Genomic DNA, 23,690 nt, shown 5'->3' with positions numbered 1-23,690 from the left:
CTGTCAGTGACTTTGACCCAAACACAGTTTGGCCAGAGTTGGTAACTCCTGAGGATCCCACCCTACCATCAAGTTTTGCTTCTCTTGGTTGAAATAATAATAATGATAATAGGATCAAATATAATTCATTGTAACTGGATACCTGAAATACAACGACACAAGATTGTATGGGTCAGGTATTCATAAATGAGACTCAGGAGATTTTCTGTGTAGATACCGTATGTTGTTTGCTGGAATTAGCTCTTCCTCACTTATACTGGATAGACTTTGTTTTTTAAACATATTGGCAATAGAAAGACACTTAACTACTGAACACCACTGTCTGTGACTGTTTTAAAAAAAAAAAAAACTACCCAGGATCATAGTATTACTTGTATGTTTGTGCCCCCGACACTGCTGTCCTTCCTGTGCACATACCCTGCAGATAACATCTAAGAACTGTCCCAAAGGGACCTTTCAAAGCAGAACAGTTTATGCCAATGAACAAGTAAACACCTACAACATCTTAGATGGGGTACTAGCATGGAAGAAATATAGAGACATCACTGTTTTATTACCTAGCAGTTTGTTTGCCATTCTGAAACTGCAAAGCATAACATGTAAGAAGGCAACAATCGCTGAAACAGCAACCAAAATAGAGTAAGCTAAATCAAAAGATTGTTGAAGAGTTCAGCAGACCAGCTTCTAGTGAAAATTTCAACAGGCTCCAAATCAGTACCTAGTCTGAAGTTTCATTAAACTAACCTGAATCTGGCTGCAGGTGCAATATCCAAAGTTGAACCAAAACTGTACGGTAATAAAGATGTGAAGACAAATACAAATTTGATGTCAATCCCATGGAAGTCTTTATTTATTAATTTATTTTTAAATTAACTCTTTTTTGTTCCCTAAGAATGACAATTCTCTGAAAATTATTCAGTGGAGGAAGGACAAAACAACTCAAAACGGGTATTGTACCAGTTCACCTACACACACTAAATTAGGTGCCTCAGAATAGCTACTTATCCCAAAATATGGTATTTGTTCAAAGCAAAGAGAAAAGCTAGCAATTATAAAAACTGATGAAAAGAGAAATATTGTTTTAAATCCTATATGAAGTAATCATCCACTTTATTTATTGAATATTGCTGCTAATATAGTTATTCAAACATTTCTTCAGCTGACAGCTGTCACCCATGTCTTATATCTCCAAGTTTTTTCCCAGATTATCAATTTAAAAAAGAGAAAAAAAATCCAACCTTTTTAATTAAACAGAAGTTATGTACGTTCTCATGTAATAAGATGTTCCACATATATGGAATGTGCTCAAACCCAAGATCCCAGGTCAATGAGATGCTGAACACAGCTTTCTTCTGGTCATCTCAATTCCCTACTCTTTCCACTTGTTACTTTTAAATCATTGCTCACTTTCCTTTCTCCATCAGTGACCTTTACCACCAAACACCCCTATCCTCCAACACACACACTTCTCTAAACTTTTTCCTTATTATTCACATGATGATCCTAACTGATGACCTCATCAAATAAAAGCAGCACTCTCATTTCTTTTAGTGTATTTAACCTGTTAAGATTACCCCAAAAAAAAATAGTAAAATAAAATAATTTACTTTTCTGTTTTCTGTTTCAGCAGAGTAACCACCAAAACTAGATTTCTGTCTCTCTTAGGCCCTGAAACTCAATGCTACAGTTAAACCGATACAGTGAGAGCTAACAAAACTAGAGCAAGTATTCTGATTTCAAGATTGTCAAAGTTGAAACAAGCGAGAGTTAAGTAAAATTTCTAAAATTCACTGTATTTGAGAAACAATGACAACACTTACACAATTTCATCACAGATTCTAGAACCAAGTCAGTTCTGCTGCAAAACAAAAAGGGTTGGGCGCACACACATATATGCAGAGGTTTTACACTACAGTTAGAAAGGTATTCATGGAATTGCAGTCATTTTCAAACCTGCAATTATTTTAGAGGTCTATCTACTAAGATTGGAAACTGAACTGTTATCTCACCTTTGGAAAGGTCAGTAAGACTACAGAACACTACCTTCCTAATATCATTAGCTTTTAAGAAAGATAATTAAATCTTTGTTATTAAACCCCGTATTTCATGAAGTGCTCAGGAAATGTAAGAGTCCAGTTTAAGGAACACTGTCTCTATTCTAGTTACCTATAATCTATTTTAAAAACTCCAGCTTCATTTTAACTAAACTTGTAAAAACTGGCATTTGGGTTTTTTCATTAGAACATGTAGAATTTTGCAGTAGCAAAATGACACATCTACAAGTGCTACATGTCAGATAATGGGTCAGTGACTGAAAACAGGATCTCTAAAAAGCACACACAAATTTAATCACACAATACCAAGAATAATTTTGACTCCAAACAGGATAAGGTGCAAAAAGTATTGCGAGACAAATGCAGCACCAATACAGATGTTCGCTCCTTTGTAACGATCAAAGATGTTCTGAAGTCATTAAGAATGATGCTCAGTGTGATTATACCTTAAATCACACTAACATACAGTTCATCCGTGAAAGAAATCTGTCCAGCAATTTTTATATAAAACTGACTACTTTAGCAAAACAGTATACATGAGAATAAGAGGAAGGACTAGAAACACTACTCATTACTTCACGTGTAGTGGGTTTTCCAAGTAATGGTTTTTACAGATGTTCTTCAGAACATTGCCCCCACCACTGCTATATATACAATATTTCTGAGGTTCTAGTTAGCATTGGAAACCTGAATCTAGAACTTCAGATGTTAAAAGGCAGGAGAGGGGGAAAGAACCTCAAATTACAAAATTTCTGTTCTCCAAGGGCAGCGTGTAGGGGGAAGGGGTTGTAAAAAAAAAAAGTTTAAAAACAGCAGGATTGTATTTTTGGCATTAAACCTCTCTATTTAAATTTATGTAAAGATACCATCAACGACTTCCAAGAAAGTTTTTTTAAACCTAAACCCTTAAAAAATTTGTGAACCCAGATGCAAATAGAAAACCAGCACCTGGCAAGTTCTTTCAGGTTAGTCAAAAACCATGTGTTAATTTGAGTCGTCACATCAACAGATGAGGGCAGGAGGACTTATTTTTGTTTAGGGGCATTTCAGCAAAAAAGCTAAAGTGGGAAACAGCCGGCACAAAGCTTCCTCAAGCCAAACCAACAAGAGGTTATCAAGGGTTTAGTCCAGTAATGCACCAAACTGAATTTGCTAAACTGAAAACCGTTCAACCGTTTGTTTGTCCTTTCAGTTACTTTCTGTAGCAATCACCATTGGTGCTGATTTTATTAATGACTCATAGAAAATACATTTGTGTTTCAGCAAAAAACAACCACTAATTGACTTTAGTTAACAACAGAGTCAGGTTTGGTTTTGAAAAATAATATAAATGAAATTGAAATTACATGAAGAATATGAACAACAGAAAGCAGGATGCTCCTGCAATAGAATTTATACATTTGGTTTGTGTTTTCTGGAATAATACAATAGTTTTTACAAGTCATGGGTTTTTTGTAATGCTTGTTCATGGTTTTCTTAGGAAATAGTCTCAGTGAGACTTCCGAAAAGTCCATGTCATTAAGGTTGGGATGTGCCAATCACAAATATAGTGTCCTGTTAAAGCCCTCCTTCCCCATCTCTCACCCTTTCTAAAACTGTAAGAGGCAAATGTTGAAGAGAATGATTTTATTTTACTTGCACAAAGAGCTGCACACACTGTTTCTAATTCTAACCCTGAATTCCAGTTCCAACCTGGTGCATCTAAAGGAATACAGTGGGAGAAAACACTGATAGTTTTCAGCAAATTGTGGTTTATCTCCTTTAGGACACACCAAGAATATTTACAGGACTACATACTTCAGCTGAGAGGAAGGACTCTGTTAGTCTGCCTTGTCTAGATGATGTATGTTAGACATGTCAGGGCGTATCTAACGTCTGAGCACTACCTATCACACTTGGTCCCTGAACCCTCAAGGGGATACCCGAGTACTACAATAAAACAATATATCCCACCTGCCTCTTTCTTTCAGGAAATGCTGGAACATGATTGCTACACCTCTGGAATACGCTCACGTTGCAAGAATGGATTAACACACTCTCCACATCATCTCCTCTGCAGAGTGGGTTGGAGCATTTGCTCTGTTCTGGTCAACACTCCATCCAAGCAATGAGAAACATCAGGCGTTTACTGGCCTAAACATCTCTCATGCAAACATCTCACCATTGGAAACTTCAAACAGTCCTCATCGTCTCCTTCTGTGCCATCTGTGCCAACATGCTTCCCCTGACACAGCTAGCGTGTGCTAAGCAATTCAAACAGTGAACTAATTCAGTGCATCACCACAGCAGCCTCTGCCAAGGGTACTTCATGATGAAGGCCCGGCCTGACACACTTTAAAAGCCACTTTATGGAAGTCTCTTGGAAGCTTCTTAGTGGGCTACTGATGTCATTTTTGAAACATTAGTCAGAGCTCCCAACTTCACAAGCAGAGCCGATGCCAGACAGGGCATTACTCCTAAACTAGAGAGAATCTTCTGGTGCCGCTACACCTGAAAGAAAAATGGTAGCTATTTTGCTCAGCATGGTCTTCTGAAACATCTCATGAGAGGAAACCCTTACCATGAAAAGGCAGTGAAACATCATAGAAGAAAGTCAAACTTTTTATTAGAAGAAGCTCTTGTACACTTCCTCTTGATGGTAGCACAAAGGCTGAAAATTGACAGCTTCCAGCGCTGGTGATTTAAGAGTTTATCACTATAGATGGAAATGCAACAGTCTGACTTGACTAAATTATTAATTTGCAGAGCTGATCTATATACAACAGCAATGACCTTGCGATATATTAGCAGCTCTGAATTTGAAGACTGTCTTGCCATCTCCCCCTTTAATAGTTCCCCTAACTCCTTGGGCTGGATACCAAAAACAGCAGAGCCTGTGCAGAGAACATGCTGCCCAGCCATACCCAGCAGGGACTTCTCTCATCATGTCATCAAGATGCAATTTTCATATATGAATGGCCTCCTACAGCTCAAGACTTCTGTATGCTATCCAACATCATAACATGGTTTTAATAGACTGGCGGTTCTCACTTGCTGAGCAGCATCTGTCCAGAATTAGCATATGCTTTTTTAAAAAAAAAAAGTAGGGCTGATTGGTTTCCCAATATTTCCCTATTTAGTTATTTCATGTTGAGCAGTGATACGCTTTTGAGTCCAGACAAATGCTTTCTGAACTGCTGTCTGTATGAGGATATTCCTTTGGATTACAGAACCAAAGAAAGCACTAAGGCAACTTTCAGCACTTCCAGAGTTATCAGCTTGGGGAGCTGGGGACACAACTCAAGAATTTTTTCTTTTGTTTTTGCACATGGTAATCCCTGTTATACACACACACAAAAAATGAAGTCAGTCCAGAATGTGCAGCCATGAGAGAAAGAAAGAAGTTTTCACAAACTGGTGATGTAAAAAAAGAATTAGAAAACTAAAAGATGAGTCTATTCCCCTTCAAAGCTTCAGTAAAAGCTCCCCCATTGTAAACCTCATCACATTTAGTGCTAACAGCAGATATAATAGATGTCTATAGCAAAAAAATAAAATAGCTGCCAAAATACTATCCGCAAACTATGCTAAGCAGATCACTTGCATTGTGCCAGAGCTGACAGTTCAGTTCCTCTATAGCTTAGTTTGCTTTCCTTCTAAACACCTGCACATGTATAGTCTAAAGATCATCTGTAAACATGCAAGACTATCATGCCCAGCTAAAACTGCATTAAGATTCACAACATCTAGCCAGGCTTAAAAAATATGAAACAAGATTCCAGATCTTAATGCAAGCTGATATGAATGCATTATCTATATTAGGTGTGCAGGCTATGACCATGTGGTCTTAGAAACATTTCTCAGTTTTTGACAGGTATTCAGTCATTTAGCTCTTCACTTTCCTCCAAAGGTCTGGATTTACCAGCCAGTCATACACTTTTTTTTTTTAAAATTCATAAACTTGATCCAGCACTTCCTCTTGTAATTTCCCCAGCTACAACTTTCTCATCCTGAACACCTTATAAAACATGTATATCATAGCATTGAGCAGAGATAAAACTGGTGCAGAGAAGATATACAGCTTCTCTGTAGCATCCTTATTTTTCTACAACTTCTATTCCTCACCCTTACTGGTTCTGTTCCAGTTACAGCATCTTTTTGTTGCCTGTATTCTATTAATGTATTTGATTGTTTACTCAGGGAGCATGAAAGATTGTTCTAAAAGATCAGCACAGATTTTAACTGTGCTCTTCCCTTTCAGTTCAGCTTCTTAGATACTGAGTATTTGAAACCCTAATTCTACTCTGATTAAAATTTTAAAGTTTGCAAGGAAAACCAAATAAAATTCTTTAAGATAACCTGGCCTGTGAAGTTTTTTATTTTCAAAGATACAGTTCGTTTAAACTGCGCTGGCTGCACAAGCTAACAGACCAAAGAAGAAAGATGCTTGACTTAGTTCAGTCAGCAATTAGCTCTTCTCTACCTCCACCCACCTACCATGTCAACACTTATTTAGGTAGTCATCAATTTAAGAAAAAGGAGGGAAAAAAACACTGCTCTGGAGATAGCATGAACCAGATTAAGATTATATCGTTAATGGCATCAGAATACAGAGAAAAAAGGAGTAACTGTCCTCTGTGTGTGCTCTGGTTAACTATGCAGAATGAGAGAGAAAAACCATAACCTATAAAGCTAATATTTTAAGAAAGTTAGAGAAAAAGAGCAACGAATGTTTCATAGGCATCACAGTATTTTCTCAGCACCCAGAAGACACTATTGCAACTTTCAATAAATTCCATACAGTGCTTTAAGATCACTCCTTTTGTTTGGAGAAGAAAACTGTAAGACTTGAAACAGAACATCTAGTACCTGGCTATCACAGGGACACAGGTCAGCTATTCACATGAAATGGAGATGCCTAAAACTTATGACAGCTTTGGTACTGAGCAGAGAGAGATGGCAATACCCCTCAACCCCCGAAATTGTGCATGTTTTGTTGGGATTTCATTTACTTATGCTTCATCCAAATTACTTTAATTGAAATGATCACATACCAATATACTCTTTCCTCATCTGAAAAACAACAACATACTATAAATAAAAGCAAAACAAATACTCTGTACAACAGAGAACAAGAAAGAAAATTGGCATGCATTAGAAGCAGCACACATGCAAAAGCCTACTCTTAATGCAATTTGTCGTGAACAGAGTGAACAACAGAAAGCTTTTGTGGCAGAGGACAGTACAGCAATGCCCAGGTAAACTCTTGTTGATTTAAGATCTACACTACTGTGATTGTTACGATGTCTCCAAGATGGGTGCAGCATACAGAGCTTCCTGTGATGCAGCAGTGGTCATTCTGACAACGATACTGTTATAAATAAATTAAATGCCAAAGGACTCCACAACCACAGGTGACTGGTAACAGGATTCATGTACCTACTAGATCAAACCTCTGGTGCAGGTCAAGAGCAACAGCAAAATTACTAGTAACTGACAAATGTGTGATGGACCATGTGAAAGAAGCTGGTCGTTTCAGTCCATTTCCTGATTGATGGACAGGTGTCTACAATGCACACAACAGTCACCACAACTGGCTCCTCAAAGCATCTCAGACCAAGGACTGTGAAATGCTCTGGCTGTAAAGTGCAAAGCTCAAAGACCTCTGTGACCCTGCCTTGCCCGAAACAACTCCCACACAAAAACAGAGCATGTGAGAAACCCACTGTTGCCTCTGGCAATATATTTCAGCAGTTACTTACCTCATGGTTAAAGTCTTGCTTACTTCCAGTCTGAATCTGCGTGGCATCATTTGCCAGCTATGCATATCGTGCTGTTCTCTGCATGGGGACCCATGGAATGTCTATCCGTCCCTGTCCCTCTTTGCGATAATACGTCTCTGGCACAGGACCTGAGCGACTGTCTGACCAGAAGAACTTCTAGCAGCCCTTCCTCCCCAGGATTCCTGCTGTACTCCTTCCTGCATTACACACAGCAATCGCTGCCCAGTGCGGCAGAGGAAGCATTTAAGCGTGTGTGGTTGGGGGGACAGCAGGATGAATGGTAAGAGAGGATTAAGGAAGCTTCAAGTTCAGCTGCCTGGATGTGACTGTCCACCACAGCACACACTTTCCAGAATGAGATGCAGCTGTTTTCAAGCAGCTGCACAATCCACATCAACATCCTATTTTGTTTGGGCCCACTTTCATCTCCATGTAACATCCCCCAGAACAGGGTCAAACACCCAGAAAATCCACAGAGAAACACTCTTAGCTTCAATGGACCTGCAAGCCGATTCTTCTGGTGAGATTAACAAGATTTGCCTTTACTTACTTCACTTAGATCAATTGGCACAAAATTTGTTAGACTCCAGATCTAATTCAGTAGAGTAACATCTAGCTGGCATCCTTTGAAGCAACAATGGGAAGAATTGCTCAGGATCCATTAAGTGCACTTCCATGTTCTCTGTGGATTCTTACTGACCGCACCAGCTTGGATATCCCAAAGTCAGACCTTTTGCCTTTTGGTCTTCAACCCCAACAGTTATTTGTCCTAGCTTTAAAAAAAAAAAAAAAAAAAAAAAAAAGAGAGATCTACCAAGAGATCATAGAATCATAGAATAGTTTGGGTTGGAAGGGATCTTTAAAGGCCCTGTAGTCCAAGCCCCCTGCAATGAGCACAGGTATCTTCCACTAGATCAGGTTGCTCAAAGTTCCATCCAACCTGACCCTGAATGTTTCCAGGGATGGGGCATCTACCACCTCTCTGGGAAACCTCTTCCAGTGTTTTACCACCCTCATTGTAAAAAATTTCTTCCTTATATCTAGTCTAAATCTACCCTCTTTTAGTTTAGAGCTATTACCTACTCAAAAGTCTGTTCCCACCTTTCTTATAAGGCCCCTTTAAGTACTGAAAGGCTGCAACAAGGTGTCCCTTCTCTCCTTCAGGCTGAACAACCCCAACTCTCTCAGCCTGTCCTCGTAGGGGAGGTGTTTCATCCCTGTGATCATTTTTGTGGCCCTCCTCTGGACTCGTTCCAACAGGTCCACATCCTTCCTGTACTGAGGGCTCCAGAGCTGAATGCAGTACTCCAGGTGGGGTCTCACCAGAGAAGAGGGGGGAAATCACCTCCCTCAACCTGCTGGCCACACTTCTTTTGATGCAGACAGGATACGGTTGGCTTTCCGGGCTGTGAGCACACATTGCTGTCTCATGTCCAGCTTTTCATCCACCAGGACGCCCAAGTCCTTCTCCGCAGGGCTGCTCTCAATCCCTTCATCTCCCACCCTGTATTGATACCAGGGGTTGCCCCAACCCAGGTGCAGGACCTTGCACTTGGCCTTGTTGAACCTCATGAAGTTCACATGGGCTCACTTCTTGAGCTTGTCCAGGTCCCTCTGAACAGCATCCCATCCCTCAGGCATGTCAACCACACCACTCAGCTTGATGTCATCTGTAAACTTGCCGAGGATGCGCTCGATACCACTGTCTATGTCACTGACAACAATACTAAACAGTACTGGTCCCAGTATGGACCCCGAGGGACACCACTCATCACTGATCTCCATCTGGACATTGAGCTGTTGACCAGTAGCCTCTGGATGCAACCATCCAACCAATTCCTCATCCACCAAACAGTTCATCCATCAAATCCGTATTTCTCCAATTTAGAGAGAAGGATGTTGTGGGGGATGATGTCAAAGGCCTTACAGAAGTACAGATACATGACAACCTATTGGATAGATCCAACAGGTCACTGCCATATACACTATTATTTAAAGCACACTCTTGAGATATTTCCCCATCTGCCTTTCAGTGTGTCTCATATTCTGAACAGAGATTTTAAAACCTGAACTAGCTGAGAAATAGATTAGAAAGCAGGTGGCAATAAACCTAATTATTCTCCTCTGTATATGGCTTTTGTGTGGATTTATAAAACACCTGTGAGTGTTCTACGGGCAGCCATCCAAAATGCTCTGGAGGAGCCAACTCAATTCACCAAGGCTACTGTCTCTGTGCCTCTGTGGGAACAAACATGATGCTGTTGGACACTGCTCTTACTCAGGGGCTGACTTCTGTGCATCTGAAATAACAAACCTTGTTCCATATGGCATGCAGTCCTTTCTATCTGACATGCCACCAGTTACGTATAGTTCTTTGTGATGGAGTTATAAACTTGCATCTTTACGCTACAAAATGCTTACTTAAGTGGTTAAGATCCTGTATAACAATACAGGTGTACTTTATTGGAACAACAGCCTTAAGATGCTCTCTAAATATAAAGTAATTTCAGGATTGGTTTTATTATAGGACAAGTTTCCTTGAAACAGTTTATGCAAAAAGAACTAAGGGGCAATATTGTAAGACAGTTGAGGCCAGATTTTGGCAAATTCCTTCCAGTCTAAATCACTCAAAGCCTTACACAACAATTTTGTGTCTTGTACTTAATGCAGGCTGCCAGTGTCGAAAGGTATAAAAAGTCTTAGAATCCAACTGATTTTTAAACCTACTTTTTCCTGTTATTCCAGCCTGCATAACTTCCCATGGCCAAACTCTGATTATTAGCCACCCATAAATCAGACATCCATGAAGGTTTGTAAATGATCATTGAGATAATGTCTGAAACCAAACTTTAGTAAGAAAACATTCTTTTTTTTTTTTAAGTTATTTCTTAACAGGCACACACTAAACCTAAACCAATATAATTCCTTCTTGTAAAACTCTTCAATCATTTTCTAACAGCTTGCCAAGTTATGAGGAACTACAGCAACACAGACCCAAATACTGCAGTATATAAAGCAGAGGGAGGCACACTTTTTAAAAGGTACTGTGAGTATTTTTAAAAATCAAGTGAAAACAGTCTGTAACATCAGAGAGGGCCAATGCCATAAGTTACTACAGTGGAAAATAATTTTACAATCTGTAGCAAGTTGGTGTTCACCACATACATTGACGTTTGCTTTCATTCTTGAGTGTTGCATTCTTGGGTATGGACAACGAAGCCAGATTGTCCATTTTCATTCTCTACCCGCCATCATCAGCTTTAAGTGCTGTATCAGAAGTATTATTGCATCAAATCAGTCATTACTGAAACTTCAAAATCTGAAGAGCAAGATATGGGTAATTTGTGACCTCTTTAAGAGCTAAGGTATGCATCCGTATTCGTTTGTTCCACAGACAGCCAAAAAAGTCCAATTTCTCTTTGATAACATGTTACAACACTACTGAGTTTTCAATGTCTAAAAACACTTACCTCCCATAGCTTGCACAGAAAGCTTTGTTTAATGAAGTATTTGTAGCATTTCCTATAGGTCGACTAGGAAATACTTGAGATAAAATATTGTTAGCAGAAGACAAATGCAACTACTGCAGTCCAAGAAAAGGCAGCTTTTTACAGATGATCAGTGTTCACATAAATACACAAAACGGAGAATCTCAGGAAAAAGAGTCTCATATCACTGCAATTCCATGTTTAAAGGTCCAAATAACATCAGATCAATTTCTGAACACAAGTGTAAGCCATCACTTTCCACAAGTGAAATCTGGGGGGAAAAGGGGAAGAGGGAGACACATAGGGAAAGTATTCCCATTTGACTTCAGTGGACTCGAGAACAAACCCCAAGCACAATGTGGATACACAAGCTGTAAACATACCTACCTACAACCTGGCAAAGATGTAAATAACAAAGGAAGTGACACAACCTAGCAGGTGTTTTCTAGGCCCTTGTTCCTGAACAGAAGCATTTAGTTGCAAGCAAGCACCACAGTAAGACCACGAATGATAAAGTAATTAACAATCAGCTCAGCTCCCAAACAAATGGAACTTGCAATCCTTCCACTGCGTTAAGAACTGGGGAGAAGTTTAACAGTTGTTTTCCAGACTACAGGCACATAAAGGAGTATACTGCATGCTGAGAAAACAGAAGGCACAGTTGGAGAAACATTCCTCTTAGAAGCAGGGGTGAATAAAGCAAGTCCATCTTTAACTAGCCACTACTTGTTCCCATGCCACTGTAACTTTTGAGACACTATTATGAACCAGATTGGGAACAGATCTGGGTAAATACCATTCTTCAAGTCTTTCGTGGGGGTAGCTAGAGGAAGAAATGGTGACTTGGTTATATTTAACCCACAAAGGCTCACAGATCTATTCACCATGCGGCCTCACAAACAGATGCACCACCACAAGCGAGGAGGTGGCGTGTGAGCTGTCAAAACTACCACCACCACAAGAAACACTGGCCTGAGGCTGCAGCTGATCTGTGCCATAATTAGTCTTCCTACTTTTCTAATCATGACAATAAAACAAAGCAAGCTTCTATTCATTTTAGAGAACAGCACCCTAGAGGAAACATTACATCTCCCTTAGTACCACTGTTTATCTCTTCAACTAAGAGCATTCTTGAAATTCAGTATGTTTCAGACTTAAGAAGCATCAGGCACAACAGGAGTCAAATGGACAGTATAATAAAGTCAACAGCTGAAGCTCTGCTTTGACACACTTCTAAGTTCAAGGTCAACTCTGAATTCACTATTAACTTGATTTTGGTTTTAATCATGACATACTAGGGACACCTTTTGTTCAGCTTACGCATTGACTAGTCTGGGAAAGGTGGAAATTCTGTAGTTTAAAGACTGAATTCACTAGAGGCTTTTTACAAGAAGTGAATGAAAAGCAGAGATTCCAAGCAGCATCTAAGGGGTAACACCAGCAACTGCCTTACCCACTACTTTGCTGTATTTCATGAAAAGTTGAATGCAGGGAAGAACAAACAAATTGAAGGTGACAACAGTTCCCAGCATAAATCAAAAAGCAGGATTTTAAGGTGTAGCAAGGCCCAGCCAAAGTCCCCTCCTTCCAAGGTAAGCTGGCATAAAGAAGAAAGCACAACAGTCCAACAGAGGAGACCTGCAGCCTGGTCCCAGCTCTTTCACTGCTGAAGATGACACAGCAAGTCAAGTAATTTCAGCTCTTTGGATCAGCTTCCCTTCAGTAAAATGGGGAATAATACTTCATGTTAAAGTGTTGGAGACCTACAGATCCTCTGCTACACTGGATGTATTATATGAGGGAACACCAGTCCCTCCCACACCCCAAGCTTAAATAAGGCTATTTTAAACGGAGAAGGACCGCAAACCTCTTACACAACCATCTGCTATGAAGATTCAAGAAAGGGGCCCAAGTACAAAGGAGGGTTGGTAGTGGGGAAGGGGGAGAAGGGAAGTTGTTGTTTATGCGATGCTTGATTCCACCCAGAAGGAAACTTACCTTTACTATTAAATTAATAACACAATCCCATTATTGTGTTATATTGATTGACACTGTAATTGTCTCTTCTTTTGTCAGTTAGATTTCTTGTTGTTGTAACAGCAGCAACACAAAATCTGTGACTGGATCCTAAAACTACAGCTGTCAAACATTCCCACGAGAAAAATCAGTCTTAAAACACCAATTGTACAGAACAAGAAATTAACCCCAAGATGACTATAACAGTCAACTGCAAAGTAAGGATTTACCATGGAGTCCCCCACATCTCTTACCTCAAGCATAGGGCGGGCACTGTCATGGATTGAAAGAATGTGTGTAATGTTATTCTTACTCAATTGCTCTACATCTCGGGCATCTGCGATAAAGGGAAAAAAGGAAAAGAATTTCTTTAATCTCTTGAAATAGTCCACTCCCCTTTCCTTTGTGCATGTTGAAAATCACTTATCACTGGTACATTTCTTTTTGAAGCTTCACAAAGTAAAGCAAAACCCCAAATGCAGCTGTTCTAGAACACCATCATCATCAGAGTGGCTAACGGGAAGACACACTTCTAACTCCAAAACAAATTATATACTATATAAAGAGCAAGCTTAAGTGACTCAGGAATGTGTTCTTAAGTCAGAAGTTTCACGTATTTTGCATCTGAAATATAAGTCTGTGTCTGCCCGTGTGCAGGTGATGGCCATATGAACAAGCAGTCAGAGCTGTACAAGAAATAGCTTATCTCCTCTCTACCCACAAATCCCCTTCAGGAGGTGTATTTTCACTTAGGAGATACACCTTGTGATATCCAGGTCTGAGAAGTGAAGCCAACCGTATCACTTGAATTGAGGTATTAACAGGCAAGCCAAAACAATAACTAGATTCTTATGTCCTGTGGACTAGTAGGGAAAAATGTGCATTTAGCCAACACATACCATAATTTTAAGTCTGAAGAGAGGTCAAGATGATAAAGATACTGAACATATGAAAAAGCAAAATGCTACAGCAAGGAAGTACAGTTGTGAAAAGGTGGTTCCTAGACCTGTAACCAAGGGGTTTCAAACATTAAAAACTGGAAAGCAAACTGGGGCGACTGATGCTAGATATTGAGAAAGCATAGGTTTGTTTCTATGAGAAAGAAGGTAAAACAGATTATCTGTCATCAGTAAGCAACTTTCCCCATACCAAACCATTAGCATGCCAAAAAATTACCTCAAAGAACCACTAACAGGGGTAAAAGTTAGTTTGTGTCCATTTACTTTTGACCTTTTCGCTTGAGAATGGCACAGCACACCATGGCAACTACAGCAGTGGTTTTGTGATGTGAACACCTGCCTTCCAAATCTGTCCATACAATCTGTTCACAGTAGCCTGCTCGCACACAAAAAAAGAGCACTGACCACAAAGGTTTCAAACCGGCTCTCTCTAGGTACAAAAATAACAATAGCATCACCTGTACATTCTTTATGTACGTGCAAGAGTTCAATTAGCATCTCTTGCTTCATCTTATTCCACTCTATTATAAAGTTTCAATGCCTTTTCTACATTGCAAAGAGGAATTGTACTTTTAATGATACTACCCCATAGATAAGATCCATGTGAGCACAACAGTCGGTAAAATTTAAACCTAATCCAATTATGAAAGCTTCTCTAAGGCTAATAAAATGAAGAGTCAAAACTGCACTGATTTCACTTGCTACTGGTCAAGCCTGAACAATCAACACAGATGCCTAATCCTTCAGGAGAGAACTAACACAAATTCCATCTGAAACAGAATCAAGGTCTAGCTTCACAGAACAATTAAAATTTCCTAAAAATCTCAGTGTGAGCATTTCAAAGAAGAAACGCTAATGTTTGCCAGGAGAGGTCTTCTAATCCACCTGACCTTTAGATTTTTAACAGTTTATAGGACAGTCTTGATTCCTCGGAGAACATCTAAGCAGGCAAGGGTTTGGAAGCCCAGAAGCCAGCCTAAGTGTCCCTAAAAATCACTGCTTTCTGTTCTCCCAAGGCTAAGAGCAGATTTCAGAGCCTGCTGGCTCAAACTCAGGGTGTTAATGCATACCTAGCACAACAAGAGTCCAGTCTCTAATTGTCAGTATGACTCACATGGTAAGAAAAGGCTTGCCACACAAGGCAAACTGCTTTATAAGGAGATAATGATCCAAATTAAACATTGGCTGCTTTGAACCAGTCTGAAAGGCCTAATGGTCACAGTACAACTCAAAAGGACTGAAAGATTTTAGTTCTTCAGTTAAGCAAGGACTTAGGCTAAAAGAGTTTCAACAAATTAGAACTACAGAGTAAGAATGAGACATCAGATATTCCTAGAAACAAGCTGGAAATGGCTATCCCAGACCTAAATCCCAGGGTATCCACCAGATCCTCAATATATTTAGGAAACAACCACTCAAACCACAAAAGTAGAGGAGAAAAAGCTTCCCAGCCAATGACTGTATTATCTGGATCTAAACTTTAAACAGTTTAGAAAGGGGAAATTCCCCTGGTTCCCCCGGCACCTGCCGTAAGTCTCTACAGATACTACAGACAAAGCTATTTAAGCAGTGGTACAAATGAGATATCCTGTCACTCACTGTCTCATACCATGAATTACAAAAAAATTAAGGGGTTTTGTAAAGGACCACCAAAAGCCAGAAGAATCACCTTTACCACAGAAATTCGAACTCCTTTACTGTAGTACAGTGCTGTACAGCCACGGGCAGGCTCACATTTTGAAATCACAGTGTTAAAGACCCAATTTCCAAATTTAAAGATGAAAGAAACCTATCAGAGTCCATCTTGTGCATCCCTAAAGGTCCCCCAAAATGTGGTATTATTCTTCACAGTAATATCTAATAGTCCATTTCATACAGCAAAATGCTTCTCAGCTGATGTGGACTTCGAGTAAAGCCTTCAGGTAACTCTCTCCTCGCACAAAAGGACACACACAGTTCACACTGGGGAAGTTTTCCTCTCCCTCCCACACCCATATTTAGCTGCTTTTCCCTCAATTTCATTCTATGACTCCTAGCTTAACCTCTTCATATGCGGAGACCTGCAAACACTTAATTGCAAAAGCAATAGCAAAGTCATCAAAGTGGGACTGGGGGCAGGGAGGTGGGTTATATGTGTCAGAATTTGTTTCCCTGCAGCTCTGGAAGCCTTACTGCGTGGCTGGGGAGCAAATCACCTCACATATTGTGCTTCCATCCCCCATATGCAAAAGGGAGACAATACTGCTGCTCCAACCACTCCAATTAAGCCACATCAATGACCGAAGGACTCCCAATACTAGGATGATGAAGTCTCAAATGTACATACAGCCATTCTCTCTGTTTTTTAGTACCTCCATAGAGATGCAAGGTGAGGAATTAAGACTTCTCCCCTTTGTAGTGTTAGATGAGAAGAAAGAGCTGTAGGGTCTTTTCCACCTCTTACTGCTAACAACAAAACACAAAAGCATCCTGCCAGGAATAGGGGAAAAAAGAATTACAGTAACATGGGTCTGACCTGCAACATTTAACGGCAACTCACTTGTGAATTTAGAAGATTAAACGTCTCCACAAGATAAGCGAGACTAGTTTATTTTCATTTTGTCACCTTTCGTCCCATTAGTCAGTTATCCCAAACTAAAGGCATCCTCCCTTCTTCCTCCTCCAAAGCCCACATTTCTGACTTTGTTGTTAGTCTGAAGACAGACATGCTTCTATAACACAGTAAGCTAGTGAGTATTAAGTTTTCAGTATAAAATTTTATGTTATGTATACAAAAACAAGTGCTTAGAGAAGACAAGTCAGACCAGTACTTACAACAGAATTAAGTCTCAATCTGCAGATGTATAGAGACCACAGTTTCATCATCACCCGATGTATTTATTTTTTTAAAATAAAGCAACTTTTTGTCTACACTTTATTTTCTGCTTTGGAGAGAACTAGAGAGAAACACCTAAAGGAGAACCTCCTCTCCAGTGGTTCAGAGCACTAAGAGCTACTACTGAGAATGGTTTCCCATCAGGAGAGCTTTGTTCCAGCGTCCAGTGATCCACACTTAAAGACACACACACAGAGAAACTAAGCACACGATCAAAAACTTCACATCTCCTGTCTCCACTTCACGCTACGTTCCAATACATATTTTGTCCCAGCCTTTCAGAAGGACCTTTCTGGAGAAAGATGGGGAAAAGGATCCAGTACTCTGTTTCGTGAGAGTACCTATAAAATGTCCTCCTTCAAAAGAACCACCTGAAAAAGAGAATGGTATCTTCACCCTCTCCTGTTTTCAGTACCTGAAATAAAGCCTTAGAAAAGGAAACTTTCCCCCAAAAAATTAAGCAGCTGATAACAGGCATTGATTGGATCTATAAACCCAGCAGAACCACTTGGTGATCACAGCCTTTTTATACACTTAGTAATGGGAAGGGCAGAAACTTTCCCAATACTCTCCTGCTCATCCACAGCAACACTGGACTCTTTGGGGGGAATTAAACCTCATATTGTGGTTTTCCCCTTCAAATCAGAAAGCCCCCAAATATTCCATTGGAAAAACCTGAATCTTCCAAATATGATTACAAGCAAGGAAGGACACAAGCTCTTTAATATTCAAGGTAGAAACACTCTTGAGTCTCTGGTGCTCGCTACTGCTATACCTTTTGGTTTGGAATCAAACAAGCACCTATTTAGAACCTCCTATCAGAATAAATGGTACTTTTTCTATTTCTGCAGAGAAACAGCCTAAAAAGCCCTGTCACATCAGTCCGTTAAGGAACAAAGCACCTATTTTCATTGTGAGCACAGGTGCCTTTCAAGGAACCTCAGGTTTCCAGTGCAGAAGACACGTGGACATGCAATCCCACAATAAATTCTTTGTCTTTTGAGGGGATTGAATTTGCTCTGTAAGGTACAATTGGAACAACCCAAAATTTCCCCCAAACTAGAGGCGGGAAGAAGAGTTAACTTCCTCTTTCTCTTCCCTCATCTTTTTCTCTTAGCCCCCCACCCTCCCATTTGCAAAGAAATAACTCCTCTTTCATATTCACTGAAGAAGTTCAAGAGCTCTGCTTCCTTCTGGGCTTTCAGACCAAACTCAGTCTTGGTATTTTGTATGGACATCTGTGGTTCTTCTTGAATTTTTCTGCCCTCTAGCTGTGCAATCTCAAATACACTCTCTCAAGGACATACCACAATTTTAATGTGCTATTGATGAGCAAAATCAGATCTTGTAAGATAACTAGCACTTAAGCACATGCCAAAAATCTATGCTTTTTCAGGAAAGTTTTCCAGAGACATACTGAAGTCATGGGGACTTAGGGGGATTTCAGCATGTACTTCAGTGCTTTCCATAATCAGGACTACACATAACTTTCAACCCTAAAGACCCTAAGGTGGTTACAAAAGTCCCTCTCATTGCCTACAGGTTTGCGCAGCAACAGCGGCCAAACCAGAAGCAGCAAGCTCAACTCCCATTTCTGCCACAGATTTATTTCACAAGTCTTTCTTGGGCCTCAGTTTATCTCCCAGTCAAATGCAGAGGAGTTTGCACTTCCTCTGTCATGGATTGTTTTTAAGCTGATTTGGCCTAAGAAAAGAAACCCTATACATAAAGAAGAAATATTGCTGAGTATTGAATAATAATTCCCCAATTAGAGCAATTGCTGAATGCCTTCTCCAGACAACAGCCCTCCAGGATTACAGTGCTTAACATCTTTAACACCCTGCTTGCATTCATCAGGAAGACACCCATGTGGAACAACTGTGCCTCTTCCCAGTCTGTCCGTGTCCCCAGAGGTCTGCCAGGCAGCAGGGAGACAGGAGTGTGCCTAGAACGGTATTTCCACCTAGTTATGGAAACCCTGCCTGCCCAGGCTCACTGGAGAAGGGAGGGGAGGCTATCCTCCAGAGGGCAGATCAGAGCAATTCAGAGAGTCCCCTGACTCACCTTCTGGAGAAGCTCCCTCCTCTCTACCCCCTGCACAGAGACCCAGAGGGTGCCACGAAGTCTCAGCCCTGTGTCCCAGCTCTGTGTCAGGGCAAGATGCACAATGCCAGGGTTTCAGTGTTACTCCTCCTACTGACAAGATGCAACTTTATTCAATTCAAGCTATCGGTCTCAAGCTGAAGAAATAGGAGACTGTTCAAAAGTACATTACAGGAAATAATTTTCTAAACCCATGTCTTTAAAAGTATCTAGACATTTCAGCTGCCCATATCGGGATACTCTAACCCATCCCAACTGTATATGCTACTGAGTATTTCTCAGCCAACGATCCCCTTTATGGCAGTCTCAAAATTCATTAGTCACTTTTTGAAAAAGTGCCACAAATCAGAACATGCCCCAGGAACACGGTAATCAAACTCCTCCAGAAAAATACACTGATGATTAACCAACAGCCTGTCCCTAAATGGGATGACTTCACTGCACAGAGAGCTTGATGCAATTGCTCTTAAGCAGTGAGGCAGGGTGGGTGTTGAGGGGCAGAGGTTGCAGAAAAAGATAGAATAATAAAAGTTTGCTTTTGAATTAGTGAAGTACTGTAACACCAATCTTCTCTCTTCCTCTCCAGGTATGGTAGCTAACTTGAACAGATACTCGTGATGGTAGAACATAATGATTAAATGTAATGTGGGCAGAGGTCATAGAATAAATAAACATTTTGTGGTTTTAATCAATTTAAAAAACAGACTCCATAAGACAAACAGAGACTAAAGATAACCCGTCCTTACTCTCCTTTATGGAGGTAGCTGAAGCTTTCCAGCCTCTGTTTTTTTTCAGCTAGAATCCCTGAAAGACTGCCCACTCACACCACCTTCACGTGCACGCCTCTGCTCTATGCTTGGAAGTGACCTGTTGTGCCATTTAAGGACCATTTGCAAGGCACACAGCTGAGTGGCCAGAGCAGCGCGAGGGAGAGGGTCGCAGGCCCTAGCATTGGCAGAGATGCTGACTCACTCCGCAACCTTGGCCAACTCCCCTCAGCTGGTCAAACTGTTCATCGGCTGAAAACAGAACTGCACCATGAAACAGATGCTCTGGCTGAGTTTCACTCCCCAGGGTGGACTGTCAAGGGCTTACCAGCAGGATGGTCAGAGGAAGAGGGACAGATTGAGAGCCACGTTCCCTGGGCCCATCCTCCCCAACCTGCCAGACAGCTTGAAAGCTAAAGGACTCTGCTATCAAACATCCTCCCATCCCACCCCTCTCCTAAATTACTTGACAGGAAAAAAAAAAAAAAAGAAAAGAAAAAGAGGAAGCAACATGGCTGTGACCAAGTTAGCTAGTTTTGTCACTAGCCCATGCAGTGGTCCGTCCAAAGCATCTTCCCCTTATTTTCCCTTTTTCCTGCTTGCTTTCTTTTTTCTTCTTTGATTACCTACTTCCACCAGTATAAACTCACCTCCACCCTTTCATTTTCCTTACCATGGCATGATTAATTCCCTCTCATGCACTAGTTGTTGTACTTGTGTTTGCATCCCAGTGTGGTAAAAGGCAGCTTTTAGCTTCATGTGTACCTCCAGGCTGTGTCTCAAGGTGATCGGCTCCACTTCCCAAGGGGCAGCAAGCACTGGACCAGCAACAGGGGTCAGCAGGTCCAGAAGCATATAAATCAGGCAAAACCCACGGGTTTCAGGATGGGGGGGGAGGGAAGGAAGGGTGGGCATGAGGCACAGAAGAGGTCCTGCACCATCTAAATCTAGTGGAGGCATTGTCCAATCTTAACAGACCAGCTGTGATATCAGACAGATAAGGAAGGACAGGATATCACAGCAGTGCCTACGAGTCCTGCCCTGGCGTTGTACCCAAGCATAGGAAATACAGGGTCTACATGTATCAAAACGACTATACAGGCACAACTGGTTTACTTCTGAGTAGGGACAGTCAGCAGGAACTGCTGCTAACAGAGTGCTTTGGGAACAGGTCATTTATTTGGATGTCTACATAAAGTTTCCTGTGTTTTCTAAAAATGGTCCTGTCTTCCTGTACACAAAAAATAAACCTCATGCAAAAAGGAAAAAAAATCCAGAGAATCTTACATCCGCGACACAGACAGTGCGAGTATCAGTGGTCAGACAGCAATCTGCAGACCTATCGGTCTCGCAAGCAGTGATAACAGAAACTCTTTAGCAGTTGTTATAAATAACCAAAATAATGAAAGCAACAAGCGGGAGGCATACTAAGCCTTTACTTATAAGGAGGGCTTGAAATAAGCCTTACAAAGAATCTGCCTGGCTCATAGGCTTGCCTGCCAAGCACAGGAATCATTTAAGGCAGTCCAATGTTTAGGAATTCCAGCTGAAGCACGCTCCAAGAAGATGGCGTTCATTTTTCTTTACTTAAAGTACTTGCAGCACAGCACACGGATGAGAGAGCAAACAAGTTGTTCTTTAAGTGCTACCAGGTGAATCCAGAAATGAAGCAAGATAGGGTTAAAGAAGCTGCAGAGACATCAGAGAATTCCGTAGGCCTGCGAAACAACACCTTAAGACCCCTGCTAAGTAATCCTAGAGATAATGATTAAACTAATCTTACCTTTAAAGTTGCCAATGAACAAGCCAGGCAGAATCTGTGAGAAAGAAATATAGTATCAATTATAGGTGTCTTGTGGTAAGACAATTTGACAAAGTTCAATTTGCATACAGGATGGAACATACTACTTTAGCAGACTGTTGTCAAATGCAATCTAAAAAGCGGAAAACATTTTGTGCCTCTTTGCAACCTTCTCAAGCTACACAGCTCTAGGTACACCGTGCTTTGAGAGTACTCGTTGACAGCCGGGGGTTGTTAATCATGCGGACTCTCACATAATGGAGGCTCTCCAAGGATAGCAAAAGCAGTTTACAAATATGAAGTGGGCCTCGAAGTGCACCCCTCCCCCTGCCCTTCCCCCCCCAGCAGCAGGATAAGAGTCACCCTCATTTAACTAATGATGAAGCTTCATACAGAAAAGGTGATTTGCCTAAAGTTGCAAAGCAAGCTGGACAAAGGACTGCAAAACATCCTTGAAGTCTTTTGAAGTGCTGAGCCATGCAATTCAGGGCTGCAGCACTGTGGGGCTCTTCAATAGAGGAAATCACTGCAAACAACAAGTTGTGTATTCACATAGAAAGAGAACTGATGCAAATGCTCCAGTTGCATGTTTCTCTCCCAGATCTACCCACTCAGCCCAACCCTCCCAGAAGCCTGCCCAGGTCTCAGTTACAGGGCTTCCTTTAACTAGGGAGTTTCAAGGTCAGCCTGGGGACCAGCCTGTGCAGCCTGGGGACCCGTGCACGCACACATACAGAGAGGCAGGTGACACTGCAGTGCTACCCCTCCCACCCTCTCACAACCCTCCCAACGAGGAGCAGCGGTAAGGACATGAAAAACCCCCGGGGCACACCACACACACACTTTCAGGCCAAGAATTTCATTCTCTGCCACCTGAAGTCCCTGACCCACACCCACACCCTTTGAAGAGACCCGAACTGTGGCAGTGAGACCGTTCAATCCATTTCTCTTCGGTGCATGCAAAGCATACCACCAATACAGATATGTCAGTGCTGACTTCCTAAAGCCTTAGCAACACCCAAGTGTCACCACAACAGCAGCAACAGATTCTCAGGCGCAGCTATTTAAAGGGAAAACTCCACCCATTTTGCTCAGTCCGGCAGCCGCGAAGTTCCGAAAGTCATGAAGGACTTTTCATCGGGGATTATCACCCCCGTCTCCATTTCACTGCAGCCTTCCTGCTGAAAGGCAACCCAGCTTACCACGCAAAGGTTAGCAGGCCGGCAAAAGGGCCTGCAAAATAACTTCTGATCTGCCTTAACTCCAGGGCCTTCATTCGATAAAACCATCATGTTCACTGTTATTTATCTAGCCTTGCAGAAAACAGAAAGGCTGCAGCACTCCTTACACTCCCTGCAGCTTTGTGCAAACATTCCTCCCTCTCAGCTTCGCTGGGTGATCTCTCTCTCCCTGCCGTTTCATACCAGCTCTAACCACGGGGCTCAATTCTGCCACCGATATTGAAAGACCGCTTCTCCAGGACCCTTGCTGTATCCTCAACTGCTTACAAATTAAGGGCTGCATGACAGCACCAGCTAGACAAGAAAATGGTTCTTTAGTCTGGCACAAACAGGCACCTGTAAGTTTTGCATAATAGCTCAGACAGCTTTCTCCCCTTTCCCTGCCTCTTTAGTTTTCATCTGTACAAACTCAACATTCATACAAAGGCAGCAAAAAAACAGTAGGGCAGTTTCCAATGCCAGGGTATCAAGTAGGGAAAAGAACCCTTACAACATTCTGCTGTCCCTTTCTGCATGCACAGGACTCACAGTTTCATGGACTGGTTTGTTATTTTAAGCACACTTGATGACTCTGCTAGAAGTGCAGCCCAAAGGCCACCACCCCAGGCTAAGAATCAGAAGCAG

General features: G+C 41.3%; 1 protein-coding gene across 5 annotated transcripts in view; it reads right to left on the bottom strand.

The window, feature by feature from the left end:
• The window catches only part of DUSP22 (dual specificity phosphatase 22), a 44,726-nt gene that overhangs the window by 16,607 nt on the left and 4,429 nt on the right, over positions 1 to 23,690 (bottom strand). For 2 of the 5 annotated variants that reach the window (XM_074873172.1, XM_074873191.1), the window contains exons 2-3: positions 21,808 to 21,841; positions 13,575 to 13,657 (exon numbers count right to left, since the gene is read on the bottom strand). In XM_074873172.1, coding sequence (XP_074729273.1) covers positions 13,575 to 13,657; positions 21,808 to 21,841 — 117 coding nt within the window. Of the gene's footprint in view, positions 1 to 10,981; positions 11,093 to 13,574; positions 13,658 to 20,697; positions 20,716 to 21,807; positions 21,842 to 23,027; positions 23,175 to 23,690 lie in introns of those variants that run through there. The other 3 variants (XM_074873163.1, XM_074873198.1, XM_074873181.1) reach the window with 3 other exon arrangements.

Source organism: Strix uralensis, chromosome 1, assembly GCF_047716275.1.
Source record: "Strix uralensis isolate ZFMK-TIS-50842 chromosome 1, bStrUra1, whole genome shotgun sequence".
NCBI lineage: Eukaryota > Metazoa > Chordata > Aves > Strigiformes > Strigidae > Strix > Strix uralensis.
This window is presented reverse-complemented; position numbering and strand designations above follow the sequence as displayed.